Source organism: Neovison vison, chromosome X (genome assembly GCF_020171115.1).
Source record: "Neovison vison isolate M4711 chromosome X, ASM_NN_V1, whole genome shotgun sequence".
In the NCBI taxonomy this organism is placed as follows: Eukaryota; Metazoa; Chordata; class Mammalia; order Carnivora; family Mustelidae; genus Neogale; species Neogale vison.
The window spans coordinates 41,594,504-41,622,122 of record NC_058105.1 but is presented as its reverse complement, the minus strand read 5'-3'; the positions used below and the strand labels follow the sequence as shown (position 1 = coordinate 41,622,122).

The 27,619-nt window shown below is 35.0% G+C and overlaps 1 protein-coding gene across 4 annotated transcripts in view; it reads left to right on the top strand.

Annotated features, from left to right (window-relative positions):
• The window catches only part of NRK (Nik related kinase), a 133,036-nt gene that overhangs the window by 72,924 nt on the left and 32,493 nt on the right, over window positions 1-27,619 (top strand). For all 4 annotated transcript variants that reach the window (XM_044235533.1, XM_044235532.1, XM_044235531.1 and 1 more), the window contains 10 exons: window positions 3,787-3,897; window positions 5,553-5,643; window positions 8,203-8,333; window positions 10,496-10,550; window positions 15,615-15,693; window positions 16,734-16,909; window positions 18,488-18,551; window positions 18,971-20,138; window positions 22,345-22,452; window positions 26,289-26,356. In XM_044235533.1, the coding sequence (XP_044091468.1) occupies window positions 3,787-3,897; window positions 5,553-5,643; window positions 8,203-8,333; window positions 10,496-10,550; window positions 15,615-15,693; window positions 16,734-16,909; window positions 18,488-18,551; window positions 18,971-20,138; window positions 22,345-22,452; window positions 26,289-26,356 (2,051 nt within the window). The remainder of the gene's footprint in view (window positions 1-3,786; window positions 3,898-5,552; window positions 5,644-8,202; window positions 8,334-10,495; window positions 10,551-15,614; window positions 15,694-16,733; window positions 16,910-18,487; window positions 18,552-18,970; window positions 20,139-22,344; window positions 22,453-26,288; window positions 26,357-27,619) is intronic.

Sequence of the window (27,619 nt, the reverse complement as noted above, 5' to 3'; positions counted from 1 at the left end):
AACCCACAGTTTGTTTCGTGAGATTAAGAGTCACTTATGGTTTGTCTCCCTCCCTATCCCATCTTGTTTCATGGATTCTTCTCCTACCCACTTAAGCCCCCATGTTGCATCACCACTCCCTCATCAGCTAAGTATATTTTCTATTTTCTGACAATTCCAGTTGACATTTTACTAACTATTGCTGCATAGCTTTAATGGCTACTGGTATATTTTTGGCATACAAAAACTAAAGACTGTAGTCAGAGATACAGAAGGACACTACATAATTCTTAAAGGGACTATCCACCAAGATGATCTAACAATTATAAATATCTATACCCCCAATATGGGAGCAGCCAATTACATAAGAAAACTGTTAATCAAGATAAAGAGTCATATTGATATGAATACACTAATAGTAGGAGATCTTAACATGCCTCTCTCAGAAATAGACCATCGAAGCTGAAAATCAATAAAGAAACAAGAGCAATGAATGACACATTGGACCAGATGGACCTCATAGATATATACAGAACGTTCCACCCTAAAACAACAGAATACTCATTCTTCTCAAATGCACATGTTTTATGACCACATACTGGGTCACAAATCAGGACTCAGCCGATACCAAAAGACTGAGATTATTCCCTGCATATTCTCAGATCACAATGCTTTGAAACTGGAGCTCAATCACAAGGAAAAGTTCTGAAGGAACTCAAACACCTGAAAGCTAATGGCCACCTTGCTTAAGAATGCTTGGATCACCCAGGAGATCAAAGAAGAACTGAAACAATTCATGGAAACCAATGAAAATGAAGACACTTCGGTCCAAAAACCTATGGGATATAGCAAAGGCAGTCCTAAGGGGGAAATACATAGCCATCCAAGCCTCCCTCAAAAAAATTGAAAAATTCGGAACACAGCAGCTCTCTCTACACCTTAAAGAAGTGGAGAATCAAGAGCGAATCAAACCAACTCCACACATAAGAAGGGAAATAATCAAAATTAGAGCTGAGATCAATGAGGTAGAAACCAGAGATACAGTAGAACCTATCAATGAAACTAGAAGCTGGTTTTTTGAAAGAATCAATAAGATCGATAAGCCACTGGCCACACTAATCCAAAAGAAAAGAGAGAAAGCCCAAATTCATAAAATTATGAATGAAAAGGGAGAGATCACAACTAACACCAAGGAAGTAGAAACAATCATCAGAAGTTATTATCAACAGTTATATGCCAATAAGCTAAGCAACCTAGAAGAAATGAATGCATTCCTGGAAAACTATAAACTCTGAAAATTGAACCAGGAAGAAATCGACAACCTGAATAGACTGATATCTAGTAACGAGATTGAAGCAGTGATCAAAAACCTCCCAAAAAGCAAGAGCCCAGGACCTGACGGATTCCCTGGGGAATTCTACCAAACTTTCAAAGAAGAAATAACACCTCTTCTCCTGAAGCTGTTTCAAAAAATTGAAGCAGAAGGAAAACTTCCAGACTCTTTCTGTGAAGCCAGCATTACCCTGACCCCCAAGCCAGGCAAAGACCCTACCAAAAAGGAGAATTTCAGACCAATATCACTGATGAATATGGATGCTAAGATTCTCAACAAGATCCTAGCAAACAGGATCCAACAGCACATTGAAAAGATTATCCACCATGACCAGGTGGGATTCATCCCTGGGCTACAAGGATGGTTCAACATTCACAAATCAATCAATGTGATGGAACAAATTAATATGAGAAGAGAGAAGAACCAAAATTTGTCTTTTAATATAGTTTTACTTACAATTTTTTTTCCTTTTACCTGTATAGCAGTCTCCTTATTGATATATTTAGCAGTACTCAATTCATTCAGTCATTTAACATAGCCATTCAGAACCATCTATTTGGGCCCCCTGGGAGACTCAGTTGGTTAGGCATCTGCCTTCAGCTCAGGTCATGATCCCAGGGTCCTGAGATTGAGACTGACATCTGGCTCCCTGCTCAGAGAGAAGGGAGCCTGCTTCTCCCTTTCCCTCTGCCTGAAGCTCCCCCTGCTTGTTCATATGCTCTCTTGCTCTCTCTCTCTCTGTTAAATAAATAAATTAAATATTTTTTTAAAAAATCTATTTGCCATTCCTTCTGCTAGATTCTGAGGATACATGGATGAGCTGAATAGACATGTCCCTGACCCATCAGGGCTTACAATTCACTTGCAATGACTGGTAGCACTCAAATAATGACACATATGAATAGATAATTGGTCAGAAGGGAAATAACATGCTTCTATGTGGGCAAATAACAAAGGAATCTAAATTAAGTTAGGGAACGAGAAACTCTTCTTTGAGAAAATTTCCTTGAACTGCGATCTGAAGGATGAATAAATTATTTGTGGAGCTAAGAGTTTTCATGAGACCATTTACAATTTCTTGCCTATGTTAATCAAAACAAATAGAAAGTAAATAAATGACTAAAGAATTACCATTTATAACGTGTATGTGCCAGGCATCATGCATACAAAGCTGGGAAAATAATTGAGAGTGTGTTACATTTCTTTCAGAGTAGAGCTTTTCTGACTCAGTATTAGCAAGACTTTCAAGGTGTATCTGAATGAATAGCTTTAAGTCAGGTTTGTCATTATTTAAAATGAGTCTCTTTTCTTCCATTACCACAGGTGTACATGTTGTGCCCGTTTAAGTTAACATGAAAATTGAGCTTTTGTGGCTTATTTGCGTTATTACTTTTGTTTGATTCTACTCTTCTGCTTCATGAGAGCATACTCAGGTTAAAGACATGCTATAATATTAGTTGTGAACAAATGTAAATTAAAGAGTGATTAAGGTAGACTTTTAAATATTCATGTTTGGGGCCCATTTTTTTGGTTTCCTTCTTCTACAGCAAAAATTAATTAACTTGCCTACAGTTAAAAAAAAACATGTTTTTTTATTTACACAACAGTTTTGACACAGGCACTGATGCATAAGCCTGTGCTTAAAGAAAAGTTTGCTGGGTTGTTTATAATAGATATATTCTCTTTCACATTGGCCAGTCCTCTGGTTAGCTAAAATGGGAAAGGAAATGTACTAGTTGGCCACCTGATTCATTGATGGCAAAAAGATAAATTTTCTGATAAATTTACTCTATTAATAAAGTAATAACTGAATGAGATGCTGTCAGTGATAGTAACCTTAAAATAGACTTTTCCTTAGCAGTAAAATCATTTGGGGAAAAAAATGCCCTATAGGAATGCAGTTGACAGTTTCTCCCTTGAAATTGTAGTTTGTCAGTATCTTAGGGAAAAATAGTCTAGAATTTAAAATAAAAACAAAACAATAAATACAAATCTTAATTTTGAAGTATTAATTCTTTTGAGCTCCTGCTTTCCTGCTTTTTCACATGCAATCAAGTTGTTCCTTCAGCAGTATTTTCCTCTTGAGCTCCAGTCATCATTCAGGCTTGTCTCCTTGACAAGCCTATTTCTAAAGGAATGTGATCATTCTGTTTTCAATAAACTGAATGTTCTTCCTTCTCAGTATATTCAAACATTATCTATCCTTCAAGGCTTAGCTCAAATTCCACCTCCTAGTTAAATATCCCTGGTGTGATACCTCCTTTTCCTCCTTCCACAGATCCTTGGATATGTTCCAACTTTTTTTTTTTAATTCCACTAGCCTTTAGAGACCTCCCCCAGACAACTAAGCCAGTCTTTGCAGTGTCTTAATCTCTAAACATCACATATAAATACAAGCCATATGGATTGAAACTCTCCAGATATTTTCAGAGAATTACTTTCTAATTCTTGACACTTTACTGGATTCCCTGCAGATGGTGATGGAGTTATGCGCAGCAGGCTCAGTCACTGATGTAGTGAGAATGACCAGAAATCAGAGTTTGAAAGAAGATTGGATTGCATATATCTGCCGAGAAATCCTTCAGGTGAGTCTTCATATAGTCATTCTCCCCTGGCCTTGAAAACACCTGGGAGTAATATATGCAATGTACCTTATACCTGCCCTTATAGGGTGGTTCAAGAAATTCTGAACATAACCTCTGGATCAGGATACCAAAAACCTAAATAGCTTTAGAGAGAGCAGATTTTCAGATGATGTCCTTAACTTTGGGTAGACTGAATGGTGGGTACCCAGGCCCTTCCAAATCATGGTTTTTAATGGCTCTGTCAGAGTTAGACTATTGTGTTCATTGGATCATGGAAATAACCACTTGGAATATTTATAACATTATTTAGATTTTTAGAGTTCTTTAAAAAAAAAGTAGCACTATCATTAGAGATTAAGAAAGAAGTAGACCCAAACCATCCATAACCATTTTGCAGACAGATATCCTATTTCAATAATGTCCTGCTTTTAAAACTTGCTTTACTTTGAATACCAGACTGGATGAGAACAATCTTCTTAATCTACCACACTCAAATTTTTCTCTGTGGTTTAAGTTCTTAGGGTCACTAGAGGAGGATATTAACAGAACTGAATAGCACCACTGATACGTAGTGTTAGAATGGTCTTCTTTATATCTTAATTGGATTCACTTGTTAATAGTGTAACTATTTGAGTGTAAATTCTGGACTGAGTTTAATTTTCGGTTCATCATTTATTAGCTTTGTGTCCTTTAATCAGTTACTTAATTTTCAAAATCTCACTTTCTTAATGTGGGGTGATGTTAGTACCATCCTCAAAGGATTGCAGTGACGATTTCATAATTTCCTCCATGTAAAGCAGTTAGCACAGTCCTAGGCAAAAACTAAAATAAATTTGATGACTCAATAAATATTAGCCATTTTTACTGTTACTTCTATTATTAATCCCCAGTTATTATTTGGAGAATTCTCTTTGAAGCCAGGTCACAGGTTAGGGTTTTTTTTTTTAAGATTTTTGTTTATTTATTGGACAGAGAGATCACAAGTAGGCAGAGAGGCAGGCAGAGAGAGAGAGAGGAGGAAGCAGGCTCCCCGCCGAGCAGAGAGCCAATGCGGGGCTCGATCCCAGCACCCTAGGATCATGACCTGAGCCGAAGGCAGAGGCTTAACCCACTGAGCCACCCAGGCGCCCCACAGGTTAATTTTAGTGATGGATAGGTTGGATCCAGCATGGTGAGCCAATACAAATTGCAAGTGCTTTAAAATGAATTTCCATATTCCCCCAAATTTTCAGCCTACAAGGTTGACTAGAAAATACTTTGGATTAAACAAATGGTTGGATGAGGAATAGAGTAAGACAATGGCTGAGCTATGATATTTAAGATGTCCATGTCTTCATTCTTATGGTTAGTTGGAAATATGGAGACTAGAAAGGAAGGTATATGGCCCAATGTATCAAAACATTACTTTTTGGTGTTCTTTTCCTTTCATGGTTGTCCTGATTTATTTTCCTTTCCTTATAGCCAAAAGTAGAATTTCTGGGAACTGGTTGTAGTAATTCCAGCCTAAAGAAAGAATTTTTTCTGAAAAATGCAAGTCTGGACCACTTTTCTTACGGAAAGGTCTTCCAAAAATACTAAGCACATTAACAGAAAAAGAGAAAAAATATATATATTGATGTGACTTTTTGAATAAGTATGTATCTATCTATGTGCAGGGCCTAGCTCATCTTCATGCACACCGTGTAATTCACCGGGACATCAAAGGTCAAAATGTGCTACTGACTCATAATGCTGAAGTAAAACTTGGTAAGTTTCTTCTTGTACATTAAGCGAGGCCCCAAATATTTTAATTGGGATGAGTCCTTTAAAATAACTATATTTTCTATCACGTCACTAACAATATCCTCTACTTATTTAGGCTGTGTTCTCCTTGCTTGCAAAACCAGTCAAAATTTGAAAATTTGTTTGGGGAGGGAGGTAGGTGGAGCAGGAGAAAAATGCACCTTTTACTGCTTCTCTGAAATCATGTGGTTAAAAACTTCTAAATTCTAATGGAAGGCTTACATTTTGGTCATTGTTTTACTCTCTATTAAGTATAGATATTATATTTATTTTAATAATTGAATTGAGTATTTTGTGCAAGTTTCTATACCATGGACAAGGAAACAAAAACATAATTCTTCCACATCACAAAATCATATTTTCCAAATAATATCAATAATATCAAAGAACTTTTAAATTAAGTAAGTACAAATTGCTTTTTTGGAATTTTCCCTCAAATATTTAAATAACTGATATTAGTTCCTCCCATAGTATCCAGATCAAGTTCAAAATTAGAAATCAAAAGACCAGAAAGTCCTTGGCTTTCTATTCCAGGATTGAAAATGGCATAATTTACACATATTGTCTCACATGCACACAGGGCACAATTTATTGCATCCTTTAATGTTCAAAATAAATATTATTGGTTGGTTTTTAAATAATACCATATAAATAATGTCAGTACTATGCAATGGCAGATAATTTCATTGCTATAGAATATAAATAATTGGTTATTAAATCCTATATTATTTTAAAATGATAATCAGTTCTTGCCTTCCATGTCTCTAGCATGACCTTATGATAGTTCTCTTTTTCCTGATGAACAAAAACAACAGCAGTAAGAATTTTGTTCATTTGTTGAGAATGTTTTCATTGAATATTTGTGGAAGAAGTTTGAGGTAATTGCTCTTGAAATAAGAAAAAAAAATAATTTCAAGAAAATGTATAATGTCTTATGTGTCTAAAAGCTACAAAACTAAGAACACAGTATTAAGACGCTTAATATATAAGGAGAATTTTGACCTCACATTTAAGTGTACAGGTTAAATAATCTGTCACAAAGTTATACACACAGTATGTTCACACGTGAAAGCACTCCCATATATTTCGGTAAGTTTTCTGACCAACTCTACCATTTGCAACACAGAAGAAGAGACACAGTAAATAAATGAAGAGCCACTGAAAATTCTGTCACAAAGTCCACACATGAAAACTTATGACTTTACCCTGTAGGAGAGACCTTTTAGCACTGAATTAGAATTTAATCAGGCTTATTTTACGTGCAACCATTATACATTTGGTTTTACATTTCCTCAGATTCCAGTATATATTTAAGCAACATATCATAAGAAGATTGCAGAAGGCAAACAAGGACATCAGAGGGAGTGTTGAAAGAGACTGGAAAGTGACTGTATTGTAATTGCAATTGATCAGTAATCAATCTCTATTTTTATCTAAATTGCAAGCTTTTCTATTTTTCTTTTCTTCCATTCATCACCCCTTTTCATTTTCTTCCCTGAATGTCATATATATTAACTCATGGCCAACATAGGTATCTCTTGCCCTTAAAGTTCACCCTCAAGGGATAGTAAGAATGCTGAACTTTGATTAAATGTATTCTCAAAAAAATCTAGATAATAAGATTGTTTAACATCCAATGATGACTTTCATATATTACAGACTTTTCTTGTTTTGTTAAATCCTTCCCTAAATATACTTTAAACTCCTAACTTCTAAATTTTTCATTTCTTCTCTCACGTTCTTCAAACTACTGTTCAGTCAGTATTGTTCTCCATCCTTTAGATTCCTGGAAACCATTCTAAATTAGAAAATCTACTTCGTTTTTTATCCCTGAAAAAAATTCATCTACTTTCATTTTTCATCTTATTTTTTCTGGACTAAATAACCCCAGTCTACTTTGGCCTTTTTTTTTATGTCTGTTACTGAGGATACCACACTAAATATTTTCTTATAATGTATCCCACAGATGAATAGAAGACTGAACTTTTATAGTCTAAACTAAGATATAGATACCACAGTGAATATTTGCATCTGGTTCAGGAGATCTGTAGAAAAATTTGAAATAAATTGTAGCAGAAAAATAATTTTTCTTCGTTGGTGTAATAGGACTTTCTAATGTCATAAGTGAGGCTTTCTAATAAACTATTAATAGGTCTTATATTTCTTAGATGTTGCCTATAGTGTTGGTCTTCCTCCAGCTTGGTGGCAGGTCCAAACACTACATATGTTATCACTTCAGAGGTTCGGGGTATACTGATGGAACTTTATTTTTAATATTCGTGGTAAACTTAGCCAAACCTACTGTAGATTTATAATAGCACTTCTGAGTCTCTTTCCAACATAAATAGCAGCAAAAGCCTATTTCTCAGTATTCCTGGAGTAGACTTCATGGTAAAGTTTTCTGGGCTGGAATGAAAATCTGTTATCCATTGTGGATTTTGTATTGGCTTTCCAAGTTAAAGAAATAGCTTGTTGAGCTTTTTGTTACTGATTAATTATTTTGACATATGCTGAATTTTGCAGTGGATTTTGGAGTGAGTGCCCAGGTGAGCAGAACTAATGGGAGGAGAAATAGTTTCATTGGAACACCATACTGGATGGCACCTGAAGTGATTGACTGTGACGAAGATCCCAGACGCTCCTATGATTACAGAGTAAGTGTGAGGATTCAGATAGTGAGAATCAAAGTTTGGAAAGGACTTTTGACGAATGTTTACTTTTAAATGATAAAAGAATAAAAAAAACAGGCAACTCCTTCTTTCACATTAAACTCTAGTAAGAAATACTAGCTGCTATTCATATAGTGGTTTGATTATATACATAAATATAGTATTTTTTAAGAATTTAGACAAAGTAGACTATTGGAATTATCTATATTTGAAGAATAATGTCTAGTTTATGTTGTTTGCGACACCTTGGGGGAAATATTATATTATGTGGCTTTATATGGAAATTTAACTTCCAGGGACAGAGAACTTTGTAAACTTAAAAATGAATGAATGTAAAGCCAATTATTAATCCCCACACTTAACTACAAAAAGGAAAAAATAATAATTTGATTACTCAGGGTAAAGGAGAAAATCCTTGTCATGGTTCACCTCCAAACCATTGAAAACCAGTGGAATAGAATAATTAAGAAATAATTCTTGCTATTTATTAAAATTTCCACTGAAACTGCAATTTGGACAGTATACATCTATGTACACATTTCAAAAAAGCTGATGTGGAAAGAGAGCTCTCCATTTGCTATAGACTGGAAAAACCACATCATAAGTCATCCAAACAATTCATTGTGGTTTTAGTTGTGTGGAACCTAGGATTCAATACTTGAAGTTGATTAATTCAAGTCTCATCTTTTTTCCCTTTCCCTTAAATGCCCTTTGCTTTATCTGCAAGCAGATCTATTGAGAACTTATAGTCTAGTGCTGTTACATGCTATGGAGATGGTAGAGGCATAATGTTCTTTAAAGTGGCTTGCTGTAAATAACTTTTAAGTGGATGCTTTATATCTGAACAACTTTTTGCAGTCTTCCAAGGTCTTTCTCTTATATTAATTATTTATTTTTAATTTTTAGCCCCATGTAAATTGAAAGAAGACTTCAACTTACACCATCACAATAATTCTTTGAAGCTAAAAAGTCTATTAACTGAGATTCTCAGAATTCAGTTAACTTTTGTAGAAGTCATCCAGCCAGGCAGTATACCTCCAGCCCTGTGCCCTTTCCACATGCTAAAAAACAAAATACAGTTAATAGTGAGGGTAATTTCCTTGAGCTTCTTAGAATATAATTCCTGGAGTAAAAATAGTTATATTATCAATTTACTATATTCAAGGAACTGACTGAAAGTGCTTTTATGTATGTTATTCTATTTAACACTCATACCAGTGCTATGAGATGGATATCATTATTATCTCAATTTTATATATAGTGAAACTGAGGTACAGAGAGTTAAATCATTTACTTAAGATAGCACAACTGATAGATCTATGTAATAGGGTTTTTTTTTTAAAGATTTTATTTATTTTTTGACAGAGAGAAATCACAAGTAGATGGAGAGGCAGACAGAGAGAGAGAGGGAAGCAGGCTCCCTGCTGAGCAGAGAGCCCGATGCGGGACTCGATCCCAGGACCCTGAGATCATGACCTGAGCCGAAGGCAGCGGCTTTACCCACTGAGCCACCCAGGCGCCCTGTAATAGGGTTTCTTCACAGCAAGCTCCTTTTGCTATTTCAGTTAAGGCAACAATAGCGAAACATTCAAGATGAATTTTCCTTACACTGAACACTGTCCCATATCATCCTGTTGTGTAGTGCAGTTACTGGCTGATCAAAGGTCAGATAATGTCTTCCTATAACGCCAGCCTATAATGAAGGTTCTCATATGGTTTCACTTATTTGTGGAGCATAACAAATAGCATGGAGGACATGGGGAGATAGAGAGAAGGGAGTTGGGGTAAATTGGAAGGGGAGATGAACCATGAGAGACTATGGACTCTGAAAAACAATCTGAGGGTTTTGAAGGGGCGGGGTGTGGGAGGTCAGGGTACCAGGTGGTGGGTATTATAGAGTGCATGGATTGCATGGAGCACTGGGTGTGGTGCAAAAATAATGAATACTGTTATGCTGAAAATAAATAAAAAATAAAATAAAATAATTATATTGCTTAGAACAAAAAAAAAAAAAGAAAAGAAAAAAGAAAACCCATAAAATGGATCTGGCATTGACAATTTCCCACCTGAAGATTGTTTTGAGATTCTAAATACTATTAGTTTCCCATTGTTAAATGACTTTTTGGGGTCACTTTTTTCTTTCGCAGAGTGATGTGTGGTCTGTAGGAATCACTGCTATTGAAATGGCCGAGGGGGCTCCTCGTGAGTAAAAATGTTTATTTATTAAAAAGTTGGGGAAGCATGCTGTACAAATATGCCACTTGTACCAGTCAGATTGTACTGGTCACACAGGTGTCACACTATTGCCAAACTGTAAATGGTGGCCTTTTCAATGATTATCAATTGTTCTAATCAGAATGGCCAGGTATATATATATAGAGAGAGAGAGGTTGTGTTTTCCCTTATGATACCTTATTTTAGGCTATTGAGTGTTGTTTCAATTTGATTTCAAAGTATTTGGTACTTACAGTCCTGACTAATGAGAATCAAAAGCCATTTCAGCACGTAGTGATTGGTAGAATATTTAGGTTCCAGAACATTTATAGTCACACACTGCTACTGTTTCAGAATGTGATAGTTAAGAAAATCTTCCCGTGTTTCTTTGAAATCAAACCAATCTTTAAACTTGGGAAGTCAGATTTTTGGTTTTTGTTTTGTTTTGTTTTTTGTTTTTTTCATTTGAAGTCACTCCAACCCACCGTTGGTGCCTTCCTTGATCCTTTTAGCCACTCCAGTGGCCTTAATTGCTCAGAAGCCTCAATTTCCTCTTGTTTCTCCCTCATCTCCGTCATATAAATGATCTATCAGCATCCTGTTCTCTCAGGACACTGCTTTCTGATAGGAAAGTGAAACTGAAATGTGAACTTGGCTATAAATGATTGATAACCATCTAATGTATGACCCCCATAAACAGAGCATAATAACTGTCTTTAATATCTTAATCTAAAGATATAAATGATAAATACATCCCTGATATTGTTGGTTGAGAAGTGAGGAAATGCCTAGAGTATTTTTGGGGGGGTAGGCAAGTGGGGGTAGAATTTCTTTGCTTCCACCTTTCTGAGATCCTGTAGGTTCTGATGTTCCTGCATGCTCTATCTGCACAATGTTCACCCAACACGCTTTATAAATTTGGACTATCTTTGTACTGTGTTTCAAGGCCAATGGGAGTAATTTCAAGGGGTAAAAATAGTAGTAACATGATTGTTAAGAATTCCTGTTGTCCCTTAGGATATCACAGAAGAGGCTTAGACTAAATCTGGGATAGATATTAAGATCAGGTTACTGCTTCCTCTCTTTTAGTGCCCTCCAGAACTATAAAGTATTTATGTTGAGTAAATAAAAAGTCAATGATGGAAAAATTATATGTATCACATATATAAAATTGAAATAAGAAAGGGAAGATGCATATTATTCCTCTTCATCTCTAGATTATTTGTTTTTGTGAACATACTCGTATTATATTGATCAGCAACTTCTCCTCCTTTTTCTATCTCTTTCTTCTTCCCCCTTACCATTCCTTTCCCCTCCGCCGCCCTCCTTCTCATTTTCCTCCTCTTCTTCTAGTTCTTCTTCTTCTTCTTCTTCTTCTTCTTCTTCTTCTTCTTCTTCTTCTTCTTCTTCTCTCTTCCTCTTGTTTCTCTTCACAATATGTATTTCATATGAGTATTGATGCATGTTTTTATTTAGAATACATGACTGCATCAGGTAGAATATTTTTTCTGTTGTTTCTGAATGTTCCTTACCATTTCTTTTCCAGAAAATTAGCTTTCTACATTTTGCAGATTTGTATTTCCTGGTTCATCTTTATTTTGTTTGTTTCATTTTTTCATTCAAAAATATTAAATCATAGAAGAAAACTCACAGAAGGATTACAGAGGAGTTTTACATGGAGTATACAAATGGCAAACTTCTTACAAAATATGTGTAAGGATCAGGAGCTTCTTAATTCACAAAAAAAAAATAGGACAAACATTCCTAAATAAGTAATTGGAATGCTGCAACTTTGGTCATGAGCAACTTGAAATAACCACACTGTTAAAACATTGGTCTTTTGCCAGCCTCTAATGTTGCCTGGAGTATTAACTTTGGATGGAAATGATTGTCATTAATTTAAGTGCAGAAATCTACCAGGTTTTTATAATTATCATCTCAGAGGGGGTGGCTCTCCAAAGTGACAATTATATGATAATTGCCTCAGAGGTCCAGATAACAAAATTTCTTTCTTTCGTTTTCCCAGAAAAATAAGGGGAAAAAAAAAGGAGAGTAACTTCCAACAGAAAGGGTGCTATAGAGGCTCTCAGAGGAGAGAAGATCTGTACCGTCCCACACCAGGACTCTCTTAAGGACTTGTGTTCATTCTTCTTTTATTTATTTTGTTTCTTAAATTTCACATACGAGTGAAATCAAATGGTGTCTGTCTTTCTCTGACTTATTTCACTTAACATTATACCCTCTATGAAATGTATTTTTAAAAGAGATTTGCTATTTCAAAGGAATGAGACTCTAATGTGAAATATTTAGGCATGTTAGATATGGGATAAATGGAGTATTTACTGGCATTCCTAAAGTTAGACTATATAGGAAATGTCCACTGTTTGACATAGCTCTTTTTTTTAAAGATTTTATTTATTTATTTGTCAGAGAGAGGGAGAGTGAGAAAGCGAGCACAGGCAGGCAGAGGGAGAAGCAGCCTCCCCGCCGAGCAAGGAGCCCGATGTGGGACTCGATCCCAGGACGCTGGGATCATGACCTGAGCCGAAGGCAGCTGCTTAACCAACTGAGCCACCCAGGGGTCCCTTGACATAGCTCTTGTACCCACATGCTCCATTCTTTTGTGGACTTTTCGTTTCCCTTAATGAAAAATTTCTTAGTCTGTGCTCTATGTCTTGACTCCTGAGGATGTTGTTAGTTGACTACATGATGCTCAAATGTTAATAAATGACAACCGCTTAATACTATACAAACCCACTTAAAATATGTTAAAGGACAGATTCTGGTGACTGACTGGACAGAGTAAAGAAATGAAGAGAATCAAATATGATCCTGATTGAGTGACTGATTGACTGACTGATTTGAGAGAACAGAGAGAGTGTGTGAGAGAGTGTGCATAGAGATGCAAGCCCATGAGTTGTGGGAGAGGGGCAGACAGGGAGGGAAAGGGAGAGGGAGAGGATCTCAAGCATATTCTACACTGAGCCTGATGCAAGGCTCAATTTCAGGGTGCTGAGATCATGACCTGAACCAGAATATAGAGTTGGACACGTAGCTAACTGAGCCATCCAGGCACTCTTGATCCTGATCTTTTCAGCTTGGGGATAACTCTGCCCTCAATTATAAACCTGTACATCTATTAATTTATACCTATATAATTGAAAAAAAAAGCTTGACCTTTTAACAATCACCTTTATATCACTCTATTATTACAAGAAGCCAATTTGGCATTGTAGTTTTTCTAGATATGCATTTTGGAGGATAAATGGTGACTCTGAAGAGTCAATAACATCAAATTGTCCTCACATAAATGACACACTTGTAGTACTAGATAAAACTTGTTGGTGAGGATATGGAGAAAAAGTAACCCTCTTGTACTGTTGGTGGGAATGCAAACCAGTACAGCCACTGTGGAAAACAGGATGGAGGTTCCTCAAAAAGTTAAAAATAGAACTACTTTATGATCCAGTAATCACAGTACTGCATTTTTACCAAAAAATTACAAAAATCATTCATTTGAGAAGATATATGCACCCCTACATTTATTGAAGCATTATTTACAATTGCTAAATCACGAAAGTGTCCATTGATAGATGAGTGGATAAAGAAGATGTGGCATGAAATCTTGCAATTTGCAGCAATATGAATGGAGCTAGAGTATTATGCTAAGTGAAATAAGTCAATGAAATAAAGACAAATACCATATGATTTCACTCATGTAGAATTTAAGAAACAAGGCAGACAGAGAGAGAGGAAAAGAGAGAGGCATATCAAGAAACACACTCAACGATAGAAAACAAACTGATGATACCAGAGGGGAGGTGGGTGGGAAAAGGGGTCAAATAGGTAATGGAGATCAAAGAGCACACTTATCATGATGAACACTGAGTAATGTATAGAATTGTTGAATCATTATATTATATACCTGAAACTAATATAATATTGTGTGCTAACTATCCGGGAGTTAAAATTAAAAACTTATAAAACAAAATACATCAAGAAAGAAGAAATTTAAAGTATGGCTGTCCTTTGGGAATTTTCTGCACTGCCAGTTTTCTTTACTCAAAACTCAAGAGGAAATAAGCAAAGTGAGAGACATACTTAAATGCTTATAAGAAAGAAAGCTTACAGAAAATTCTCAGACCAACAAAGTAATGAATTTATATAGCATATAATGGAATAGGCTTTTCTTTATGTAGCTGTGTGTTTCAAAAAGTGAATGGAACTCCTGTAATTTGGCACAGATATGAAGTGCAAGATAGTTAAAATGTTATTGTAATACCAATAGCTAATATTTATTAAGTGCCCACTCTACGCCAGACACTCATGGCTACTCTTTTAAGGAATTCTTGATTTTTTTTTCAGATAAAGAAACCAGGGCAAATTAGGTTAAATAATTTGCCTGAGTCACAAAGAAAGAGCTAGGATTTGAACCCAGGTGATCTTACTCTAGAGGGTGTGTTTTAATAGTTACACTAAATCTACTTCTTTTCTTAGGACTGTCAGTTTCCAAAACAGATTATTCTCATATTTTTAGACTGATAAATCATTCCTTATATATTGTTGGGCTTAGCTATCAATTTGGTTGACTTTTTAAGCCTGTAATGACATATTTCAATTTTTATAAGTGTAGATGCCTACAACACAGTGTACATAAGAGTGTTTGTCTCTATTTTTGTTTACTTCTCTAGATAGAAATCATCAATCATACATTTTGAAATTTTTATCCAGTGTAGTTTATTTAATTAATTTGCCACACCTGGCAATGGTAAAGCTTGAGGATCTTATATAATGGACTGTTTACATTAAAATGAACTTTTCCTCTAAAAAAATTTAAAAAATAACTAAAAACTAAAAATAAATAAATAAATAAAATTTTAAAAATAAAAAAATAAAATGAACTTTTCCTGTGATTATATTATCTTGTATCTATTTATTCCTTAATGTCTATTCAGCATGATATGTGAGCACCGAGAATCCTCTCTAGAATGAGGAGTGTGCTCTGTTGTTACCCTTCTCATTCATTCTAAACATACCTATTTTCCTTTGCAGCCCTGTGTAATCTTCAGCCTTTGGAAGCCCTCTTTGTTATTTTGCGGGAATCTGCCCCCAAAGTCAAATCCAGTGGATGGTAAAGATGAATGATTTAATCTCCTAAACACATTAACTTGGCACTTTTTATGTAGCAAATGAGTTTTAATTAATTTTGTAGTCTTGCTTCAACATCTTTGTTGGACAATATTGCCTTAAAACTAATACATTAATTGGGTGTTTTAATGATTAGTTTTCATTGAAAGCTAGCTAGCCAACTAGATATAAGTAATATCTTCCATAGTATATTATCATGACCTCACTGACCTGCAATTAATGGCATGTTTAGTTGTTTCTCCATTAGTGGCATGGACCAACAGAAATAATTTGTGACATTTCTCACTGTGCCTAGATAAGTAGTCAGTGATTGTGATATGCAGCTCAGTTGTTTGGCCCATTAAACTAAACATCCACAGACCTAGAGAAGAAGATTTGTTCTCTCAGGGTGTTAAAGGCCAACTAACTTGGGAATGCTTTATACTGAAGCTTTTTGGTTGAGTGTCAGAAGCTCTTGCTTATTTTTAGTATTTATAGCTTGCACTGCTGGAAGTGGTGGCTGTGATTTGATTGCTGACATTTTTCCTTGTGATTCAATATAACCCTTCCCACAGATTCAGGCTTTTTGGACACTTCTGTTTTCATGGGCCATTTTATAAGATTAGTCCTGGTGCTACTAACACCCATTTTTGGATCATTACGTTTACAACTATGTAGCTTAAAAGGCCTATGGTCAAGTGAAACATTCAGACTTCAAAGTGTGACTTTTGTGGGCTGACCAATTTAGATACATGTTCTAGATATCACTCCATTGCCATCCTACCACTTGACTTTGTACCATGTACATACTTCTGAACTCATTGAAGTTCTACTACTATTTAAATGCCATTGACTCTGGTTTATCTGAGACTTGAGTGGGATTGTTGTATAATGTATATTGTCAAGCTTTAAGACATATGACAATTTATATCTAGAGGCAACTTTCTCCAAAAATATGACCTGAAGGGTAGCATATGTGTGAGGATGGGAGAAGATATGGCAAGCTGAGGATGCTCTTTTATCCCTTTGACTCATTTCTTTTAGGTCTCGCAAGTTCCACAACTTCATGGAAAAGTGCATGATAAAAAATTTCCTATTTCGTCCTACTTCTGCAAACATGCTTCATCATCCTTTTGTTCGGAATATAAAAAATGAAGGACACGTTGTTGAGTCATTGAAGAAGCATCTTATTGGAATCATTAAAAAGAGACAGAAAAAAGGTTGGCATGTGTCAACTTTCATCTTACCGGATGAATATTTAGATGAGAGCAGATTTTATTCATTTTTGTCACAAAAGATAATATTTAAGAATTAGATTAACAGTAAAAATTCTGAGGCCTTCCACATTTAGTTTTTCCACTAATATGTCACGTACAGTTAATTCTCTCTCACCTGATCATCTGTATATATATGATTATAAATTGTTGCCAATTACAACGGACAAGTGTTCATATTTAGAAAAACCTTGAAAGCATCAAGAATAATTTTGTGATATGCCAATTTTATTTTAAGAAAACTCCTAACTAAAGAGGTAAAATAAATGAAAAGGTAATAAAATCTGTATCTTACTATTCTTTTCTTGGATATTTTGATTCTCTCCAATGAGATAAATAGATTTGTAATTATGTATCTATTGATTGTTAATTTTGAAGTAATTTCTGTATACCATAGTAAGTCTGTTTTGTGTACTAATCTCCAACTATATAAGAAGTAATAAAAAGGACTAATTTATACTAGTAAAATTTAATTTCTATATATTAATACCAAAAATGGCAGGATGGATTTTCATCAAATCCAGATTAAACTACTTAGGAAGTTTTAACTTTGTATTGTATGGCATATTCCACATTTAATATGGGGCACCATGGGCAGTATTGAGAATGGTGATATAATGGAAAAGTGGAAACTGGAAACATAGAAGTCATTCTCAGAATAGCTACAGGATTGATCTTAGTAGAGTTTCTTCCAACTACATAATTATATATATCCTATTTTGGAGTGAGAAGCAGAAGAAATTAATTTATTTAACCATTGGTGAAAATTCATTGGATCAGCATCACAAAAGCCAGCTAGTCTCAAATGGGTGTGGAAAGACCCCATTTCTATTTGAGAATTTGCTAATTTTCAGAGTTGCAAGACTTCCAAAATGTTACCTGCAGGAAAAGTCACATTTATGTGGGAATTACATAGATGTAAATACAGTTGCCTTAAACATTTTTATTTGGGAAATTCAAAAGAACACTCTTGTTCATAAGCTTCTATATTTTAGTACAGCATAGCAGAAATGAAAGAAGCTGAACATGTTGAATGTGTTAAGTATAAAATTCAGAATTTAGATTTTTACCTTCTCATTGGAAAGACCGGTGTTCCTGATCCTCATTTTCAATGACCCTCATTGAAAGGACCAAAGATAAAGTGGGCCCAAGCCATAAAGTTCTCACACCTAGATCACACACCTTTAAGCCATGCTCAACAACTATCTAAAGAGTTTCACTTGTCTCTTTCTCCCTTTGTCTTTCTCAATTATTTCTCTTTAGATTGCAGGTACCAAATTGCTAAATTCCCTTTCCTGTGCCCAGAGAAATTAGTCTGTATGTAACAGCTTCATTGTACTGCAAAAGTAGGCCTAGGAACCAGGATATGCTCCATATTACCAACCAAGTGTGATTTGAAGGGTTATATATACCCTCTTGTCCTTGTGATTCACGTGACATCCTGAGCATTAAAGGGTGAAAACTAAGGTAGATTACTCTAACCTCTGTTGATGTTTTTGCATTATTTTTTCTCTTTTTTAAAAGGAATACCTCTGATCTTTGAAAGAGAAGAAGCTATTAAGGAGCAGTATACCATGAGAAGATTCAGGTGTGTTAGATAAATCACAAATATAATTTGTTGTTAGCAATTTATGTAAGACAGTTGATTCTATCCCATTAACATTTGACTCAGAAGAGCTTAATCCCTCCTGATACAACAAATAACAGCTATCTCTATATTTTCAAAAGATATTTGAAAGGAAATTTTGAGGAAAAATTGTTCTTACTACTCAAAGATTCCTTAATTTCTGGCAATAGCATGAGAAAGTAGATTATTCGATAATTAATACTGAGTATATTAGTAATACAAAGAATATTTCAGACATTACAGGAATGATTCAAAAAAAGATTTACTGAAAATATCTTTATTGCACGAAATTTCCATTTTTTAAAATAAAGGCATTTCCCCTGAATGGCTTCACTCCACTGACAATACTTATATAGCAATCATTTATATGTTTTTCCTAGAGGACCTTCTTGTACTCATGAGCTTCTGAGACTGCCAACCAGCAGTAGATGTAGACCACTTAGAGTTCTGCATGGAGAACCGTCTCAGCCAAGGTGGTTACCTGATCGAGAAGAGCCACAGGTCCAGGCACTTCAGCATCTACAGGGAGCAGCCAGGGTGTTCATGCCACTACAGGCTCAAGACAATGCACCTAGGCCTCTACAGGGGCAAGCCCAGGCACCTCAGCGATTACAAGGGGCAGCTCGGGTCTTTATGCCACTACAAGCTCAGGTTAAGGCTAAGACATCTAGGCCCCTACAGATGCAGATTAAGGCACCTCCACGACTACGGAGGGCAGCCTGGATGCTTATGCCACTACAGGCTCAGGTTAAGGCATCTAGGTCTCTACAGGTACAGGTACAGGTACCTAAAGAGCAGCAGGCTCAGGCTCAGTCCCAGACATCAGAAGAGCCACAGGATCTGGACCAGGTACCAGAGGAATTTCAGGGGCAAGATCAGATACCTGAACAACAACAAAGGCAGGGTCAGGCCCCTGAACAACAGCAGAGGCAGAACCAGGTACCTGAACAGCAGCTGGAGCAGAACCAGCTACCTGAACAGCCAGAGGTACAGGAACAGGCTCCTGAGCCCACACAGGCAGAGACTGAGTCAGAAGAACCTGAGTCCTTACGAGTACACGCCCAGGTATTCCTGCCCCTACTCTCACAGAACCACCATGTGCTGTTGCCACTACATTTGGATACTCAGGTACTCATTCCAGTAGAGGGACAAAATGAAGGGTCACCTCATGCACAGGCCTGGGCACTAGAGTCCCCACAGGCAGTTGGCTCAGTTCAAGAACTGATAGAGGGACTATCAAGAGGCTTACTTCGAGCACCAAACTCACATAACTCAAAGCCACTTGGTCCCCTGCAAACCTTGATGGAAAACCTGTCTTCAAACATGTTTTACTCTCAACCAGAACAAGCACGGAAGAAAAAATCAAAAGTTTCTAGTCTAAGGCAGGCATTGGCAAAAAGACTATCACCAAAGAGGTTCCGGGCAAAGTTATCACGGAGACCTGAAGAGTTTGAGCTCTCAGATTTAGAAGCCTGCAGACGAAGGCACCAGAACAGATGGGAGGATATCTTTAATCAGCACGAAGAAGAATTGAGACAAGCTGCAAATGTAAGAATTTCTGATATTTTAATTGAATCAAATATGCAGAGAAAACATGCTCGTTCATGCCTGTGTTTCCCTCTGTTAAGACCAAATGAAATAAATATCCTTGTGTCCCAGAGAAGATTAATTTAATAATTTGTATTTCAAGTAAATTATCTTAAAATTTCCAGATAATAATGACTAAATTTGAAAAAGAAAAATTGGCTTGAATGATCCAGGTAATTGCTTTTTATCTTTATAGAGATATAACTTTAATTATTAACTAACAAAGGGACACCATAAGGACTTTTAAAATTACTATATTTGATCTTTGAAAATTACTGGAACATAAAGAACAACATGGAGGACATTGGAAGATGGAAAGGAGAAGTGAGTTGGGGGAAATTGGAGGGGGAGATGAACCGTGAGAGACGGTGGACTCTGAGAAACAAACTGAAGATTTTGGAGGGGAGGGGGTTGGGGGGTAGGGAGGCCTGGTGGTGGGTATTAAGGAGGACACATATTGCATGAAGCACTGGGTGTGGTACATAAACAATGAATTCTAGAACACTGAAAAGAAATAAAATTAAATTAAATTTTAAAAATTAAAAAAAAGAACATTACTGCCATAGTTCAAATTTTTTAAAATAACTCATTAAAAATAAACACACAAAAACTTTGGTTTTGTTCCCCAACCTCTAAGTTAATTTGTCTTTTTTCCCAAAGAATGCTGAACTGTGCTATTTAAGTGAATTGTACCATTTCTTTTTTCATTTTAGGATGTTTAAATCCAGGTTAAAATGAAACAGAAAAAGCAACTTCCAAAGCATTTTGTATTTACCATATGTATGACTTGTCTCACTAATTTGCCACCATTTTACATAATTAATCAATGAAATTTCTGCATAGAACATGACACAAGTTACAAATTCATCTCTGTACTCTTGAGATGCAATATGTTACTATCTTGATCTTATTTTCCAATAGTCAAAACTTCATTCTTTCAAATTCTCTAATATAAGTGGATATAATTTGGCTGGAGTTAATGAATTTTATCCCGCAGATTTAATCTGACAAAGAAGGGTTTTCTGGGCTTTATAAGTAAATTAAAGAGGTCAATAGAATTAAGAGAGCACTTGTTTTCTAATACTTCATAGCATCCATTTATATAAAGGAATCCTAAATTAAAGCTTGGTATCAATTAAACGAATGTTATTTCCCTAACATGTTTAACTGGAGAAAAGGTAAAAGCAGCAAGTGAAGAAAGACCCCAAAGAGGAAACGGATGCATATCCCCAATAAAGGGGGAGATAGGAAGAGAAAGAAAACATATAGAGAAGTGGAGGTATGAGTCTAGAGTGGTGATATTTGCCTGAAATTAAGGCATCTAAAATGCTAGTGACTAATTTCAATGAGGAATAGTAACAATTAAATCTAATGGGTTTTGCATTTATGAAAAAGACTTGTATGCATCCCTGCAAGACTCATAGCATTAGTAGCATGACGCATACTTCTTGTCATTTGGTGTTTTAATTATGCATGTGAGAAACCATTCTAAAATGGAAGAAAAAGTCAATAAATAATAGTTACCAATTCCATGACCCTAGGATCTCGTACAGGCATTCGTATCTTTATATGTGATTTTTAAAGAAAATATAAAAAAATTGATACTAGCTCAAAGTCACAGATCTTGTGAATTGCCTAAAAATTTGTTAGCATTTAGAAATTTATGTGAATTCTTCAACTAACCAAAGAAAAGAAAACTTATTTTCATTACTCTATGAGTTGAAGGAATAATATTGATTGGTTTAAATGTGAAAACAGGAAATTTCCTAAGCTTCTGGAGCCCAATTAGTGAGAAATATTTGCACTGCTATATTACAGATCTTCCATTGCACAAGCAGCTGAACTTCATAGTTATAACTGACTAGTAAATGTGACAGTTTGGGGTTATGAGTTAAGCCTTAAACCAGATATTCTTAACCTGGGTCTAATAGATTGGCTGCAGGTGGTCAATGATCCCCCTGAAAATATATGCAAACACGTGTGTCTGTATGCAGTTAGAATCTCCTCAGATTCCAAAGGGAATCCAGAACCAAAAACTATTAGAGTCTACTGGTTTAAATCAATTTTAATATTTGAAAATTATTCTAAGTTGTACATTGTGAAGGTAGTTGCTCTTATCATTTGCATTTTAACAATTAAAATATTTATTTTCCTTTTTGTTTCAAAGGACAAAGAAGATGAATCATCAGACAATGATGAAGTATTTCATTCAATTCAAGCTGAAGTCCAAATAGAACCATTGCAACCATATGTTCCAAATCCTAAAGGAAATGAGGTAAGTATCTCAGTATGAGTTGCTGTGACATTAATAAGTGCCTAGAACAGTGGTTCTTAAACTTTTTGGTCTCAGGATATCTTTATACTCTTAAACACTGAAGACCTCAAAAAACTTTTGTTTATGTGGATTGTGTCATTCAATATTTAATGAATTAGAAATTAAAATAAAAATTTAAAATATTAATTCATTTAAAAGTAAATAAAAGTATTCTATGTCAACATATGTCAACATAGGAAACAAAATTTTAATAAAAATGATTTTCCATTTTATTTAATGGAAAACAACTGGATTGTCATATCTGTTTCTGCATTCAATTTTTTGCCATATGTTTAGGTTGAAGTATATGAGTAAAAGCTGGCTTCTCACATATAAGTAGTTGGGAAGAAAGGATTTTCATAGATTTTTCAGATAATTGTGGAAATTCTTTGATAATACACCAAAACTACAGAAGTGGAATTTAAAACCCTATCAGTAAAAATTTGCATATTCAGAAATATTAAAATCCATTGTTCTATTGTACGCTATGAATAGATGTTTTCCTCACTCGTAATTTTTTATCCTCATACATTGGTCAGTTGGAAAACATTGGTTCAGTGTGTATGTAGATGTTTCCAAATATTTACACATTTCATTTTACAACATCAATAAACAGCATTTGTTAATATTACCAATTTCATCAGAAAAATGATTGAGTATTGATAAGTCAAGTACATGGTGACAGATAATAAATCTAAAATTTTAATTTTCACTTCAAAACTCTATTTTATCATTGCTAACAAATAATATCAGTTGTTCTTTTTTCCTTGAATTGACAGCCTAACTTCATTGATTTTAAATAAAATGCCTGCCAAATACCCAAGTTGAATAATCATAGATTTTTTTGTCATTCATTCTTTTAAGTAAATATATTGCCCATAAAAACCTTAAGTAGTTCAGGTTGTAACACAATCACACATATCTTTTCCCTTGATTATTCTGGGATGTAGTTTATGAGAGGGTCTGGGTCATTTAATCTGTGGTTTATTTTTTTACACTTACATGAATAATCAAGTCAGTCCTCATGTCCAGGTTGACTTCCGTTTTCACAAGTATATTAACAGCATTTAGCTTAGGGTATTGGTGAGGTCCAAGTTGCAGTTGCAGTTTCCATGTGGACAAGTTATTATCATCATCCAGCATTCCTAACAGCTAGCCATCTAAAAATATCTTGGTCACTAAGGATGAGCAGATTGTTGGGTGAAGAACTCAGAAATTCTTGCCTTACCATAGTGGGTCAGGAGTCTCATTGTTGTTCTTAATCAGCACAAGGGCCCCAGATGACTATATTTCTTCTAGATGCTTCGGGATAGTCCTATGATGTCTTTCATGGACAATTTTCCTTTTTTATTTTTTTTTCAATTTATTTATTTTCAGAAAAACAGTATTCATTATTTTTTCACCACACCCAGTGCTCCATGCAAGCCGTGCCCTCTATAATACCCACCACCTGGTACCCCAAACTCCCACCCCCCGCCACTTCAAACCCCTCAGATTGTTTTTCAGAGTCCATAGTCTCTCATGGTTCACCTCCCCTTCCAATTTACCCAAATTCCCTACTCCTCTCTAAGGCCCCTTGTCCTCCATGCTATTTTTCATGCTCCACAAATAAGTGAAACCATATGATAATTGACTCTCTCTGCTTGACTTATTTCACTCAGCATAATCTCTTCCAGTCCCGTCCATGTTGCTACAAAAGTTGGGTATTCATCCTTTCTGATGGAGGCATAATACTCCATAGTGTATATGGACCACATCTTCCTTATCCATTCATCCGTTGAAGGGCATCTTGGTTCTTTCCATAGTTTGGCGATATCACCTTACACCAGTTAGAATGGCCAAAATTAACAAAACAGGAAACAACATTTGTTGGAGAGGATGTGGAGAAAGGGGAACCCTCTTACACTGTTGGTGGGAATGCAAGTTGGTGCAGCCTCTTTGGAGAACAGTGTGGAGATTCCTCAAGAAATTAAAAATAGAGCTTCCCTATGACCCTGCAATTGCACTCCTGGGTATTTACCCCAAAGACACAGATGTCGTGAAAAGAAGGGCCATCTGTACCCCAATGTTTATAGCAGCAATGGCCACAGTCGCCAAACTATGGAAAGAACCAATTTTCCTTTTTAAATATGTTACTTCTGATACTAACAGTCCTCTGAAGTGAATAACAGAGTATCTCTTTATAATTACTAACCACTGGCAGAAGGAACATAAGCTTGTTTGTATTATTTAATTACAAAAGGCCCTATGTCTCTCTCTCTCTCTGCCTTATTAAATTATGACTTTACACCTACTCTTAGATAACTCTTAGATAACTCTTAGGTGTATGACTTTACACCTACTCATATCAAAGCATATCTAAGCATGCAACTCTTAGATACCTTTAAGCATGAGTTTTTAAGCAGGAAATATAATGAGTTGTGCCTGATTGTTCTGGAATGCATCATTTTCCTTATATATGCTATTCATACAAATCATCTTCCCATTTTTGGGACCAAAACAGCCAATTCATATCAGACATTAGCTTTTCTTAATTTTCTTTATTTTGGTCTTTATCCTTTCTGAGTAATCCTTGTCTCTGGTTTACTAGTGTCAGTAACTTTCTGAGATCAGTTTCATAAACCAAGAAGCCTAGACGGGGTCAATATGATGCCAGGTATCTGAATTAAATGTGGAAGAAGTCAGATGCTTATCATGCATACTGCCAAATATCTGGTTACATTTGGAAGCACTCAGTAGCAGAACATGGACAATTAACATTTTTCGTTTCTTATCCAAGTGTCTGTTAGAGTTTACAGACAACCTTGATGTGTCACCATGTAGAGAGAAAATAGTGTAGTAAAGTTAGTGTAGTTTTGAGAAACTATAAAGTGACTTTATCAACATGAAAATGCTTAATTTTTTTTAAATGTAAAATGTTTAATTTTTCTTTCTAAATAATCTACTGTGACTGCTTCGTTAAATGTCAGAATAGCCTATTTTGGGTTAGCTAAAAACTATTTTAAGTAGAAACCTAACGATATAAAACTAAATGAGGTGAGGGATTACTACATGGTCCTATCTACTAATGTTGCCAGAAATTAAATCTGCCTTAGTGATGGATGCTGGCTCATTTTATTTGCTCTTTCTCAAGTATTTACTATATTAGATGAACGAACAATTAATAGAAACCAAAATCATTTAAAATTGAAAAAGTATTAGAACACTATGACATTACAGTCCAATTGTAAAGCGAAAACAACATACTTACTTGAAGGTGGGACACTTTTGACACTTAAGACATTTTATTGATGTGTTTATGTGTGTTATAACTTTTGAAAATCTAGAGTTACCTTAAAAGTGTGAGTGAGTGAGAAGTTTGAGCTTAAATTCTGAGTGATAAATTTGGACTTGATATAAAAGTAATATGAAAACATAAAAAGAACATTAAATTAGCAGTTGAGGGACCTACATTCTGATTATAGATATTCTTTAATTTATGTAAAATTCTTAGGGAGTTGATTTTTCCTTTCTGAGGTACAGATTCCTCAAAAATAAAATTAGAGTGTTTGATTATATAATCTCCAGAATCTGTTACTATACTAAAATTCAAGGATGCCATGAGAAATTATGGTTAAGCAGTTCTAATGTTATACTATAAGTAATTATGAAAATATAATCTAATTATGAAAATCAGATTTCATAAGTTGGATTTTTAGTCAACTATCTTTATATGAAGAAAAGCATTTTCCCATTAATTAATAACTCAAAGGAATTTACAATAAAAAATTTTACCAAAGTATTTCATTGTCTTTAAGGTCCAAGAAAGATCTACTTCAAAGACTTACAATCAGGATTGTGAACACCGTGTCAAGATCTCTTCAAAGTATGTGTCTCTGATTTCTATATTCCAATTACTCACTATTTACTATCACATGGAAAATTAAAGCATATTTATTTGATAATAAGTTTTATGTAAATTCAAAACTAAAAAATATTAATGAAAACATTGTCACTAGCGATATCTTCATCTTGTATTTAAAACCTTAACTGCAGTAATTCATTAATTAGATATTTCATATTTGGATATACTGTAGTCTCAGTGTCATTTAGTTTAATAATTATCTGATAAGACCCACAATTTAATGAAAGACATGTCAATGAATTATTTGACAGCTTTCAATTGGTACTTTAAAATAAAAAGATGTGAAACTTTATATGTATGTACTTCAATTATATATTTTGTCATGTAATATGTCATTAATACCATGTATATGTGCTACATGTTAAAATACACACATAATTCCTTCAGAAATTAATGCCATGGAATGGGCAAGCTTAAAATGACTTATGGAGAAAATCAAATCTAAAACTCAGTATTATAGCAATGATATTTTATATTGGTAACTATATTTTTATCTCTATAATATTGGTGATGTTCAGTAATTTTTGAAGATCATATTTCATATTTTGGATGTCATGTGGAAAGCATTATATTTGAAAGCTAAATAAAGTTGTTTATTTACTTGTTTATTTATTTAAGATTTATTTATTTTAGAGAGAGAGAAAGAGCACGAGCAAGAGAGGCAGAGGGAAAGGGAGAATCTGAAGCAGACTCCATGCTGAGCACAGAGCCTGACATGGGGCTAGGTCTCACAACACTGAGATCACAACCTGGGCCAAAACCAAGAGTTGGATGCTTAACTGACTGTAGCACCCAGGTGCCCCTGAAAGCTAAATTTTAATGTAGATTTTCCTTGAAAATTATACTCCTTCCAACTCCAGATTATAATGGACAGAACTTAGCCTATATTCATTCACTCAGTCATTTGCTAAATATTTATTGAGCACCTGCTATATTCAAGACACTGGACTGTATGGTCAGATTGAATATGTAGCATATACATTACTACCTCATTATTATTTAAAATCCCATATATTTATGTCCTTAGTCTTAACTTGTGTGCAGAAATCTTGGAAAATTAGAGAACAAGATTAGGAACTTTTGTTTTCTCTGCCTTCAGTGAATAAGTTGTCATGGTCCTTCTGACCACAAAGGGAGAAAACAGCTTAATTTTTTTATCTTTTCGGAATCATGGGATATGTCTTTAACAAAATCCAATACATAAAAATTAATATTGCTTTTAAA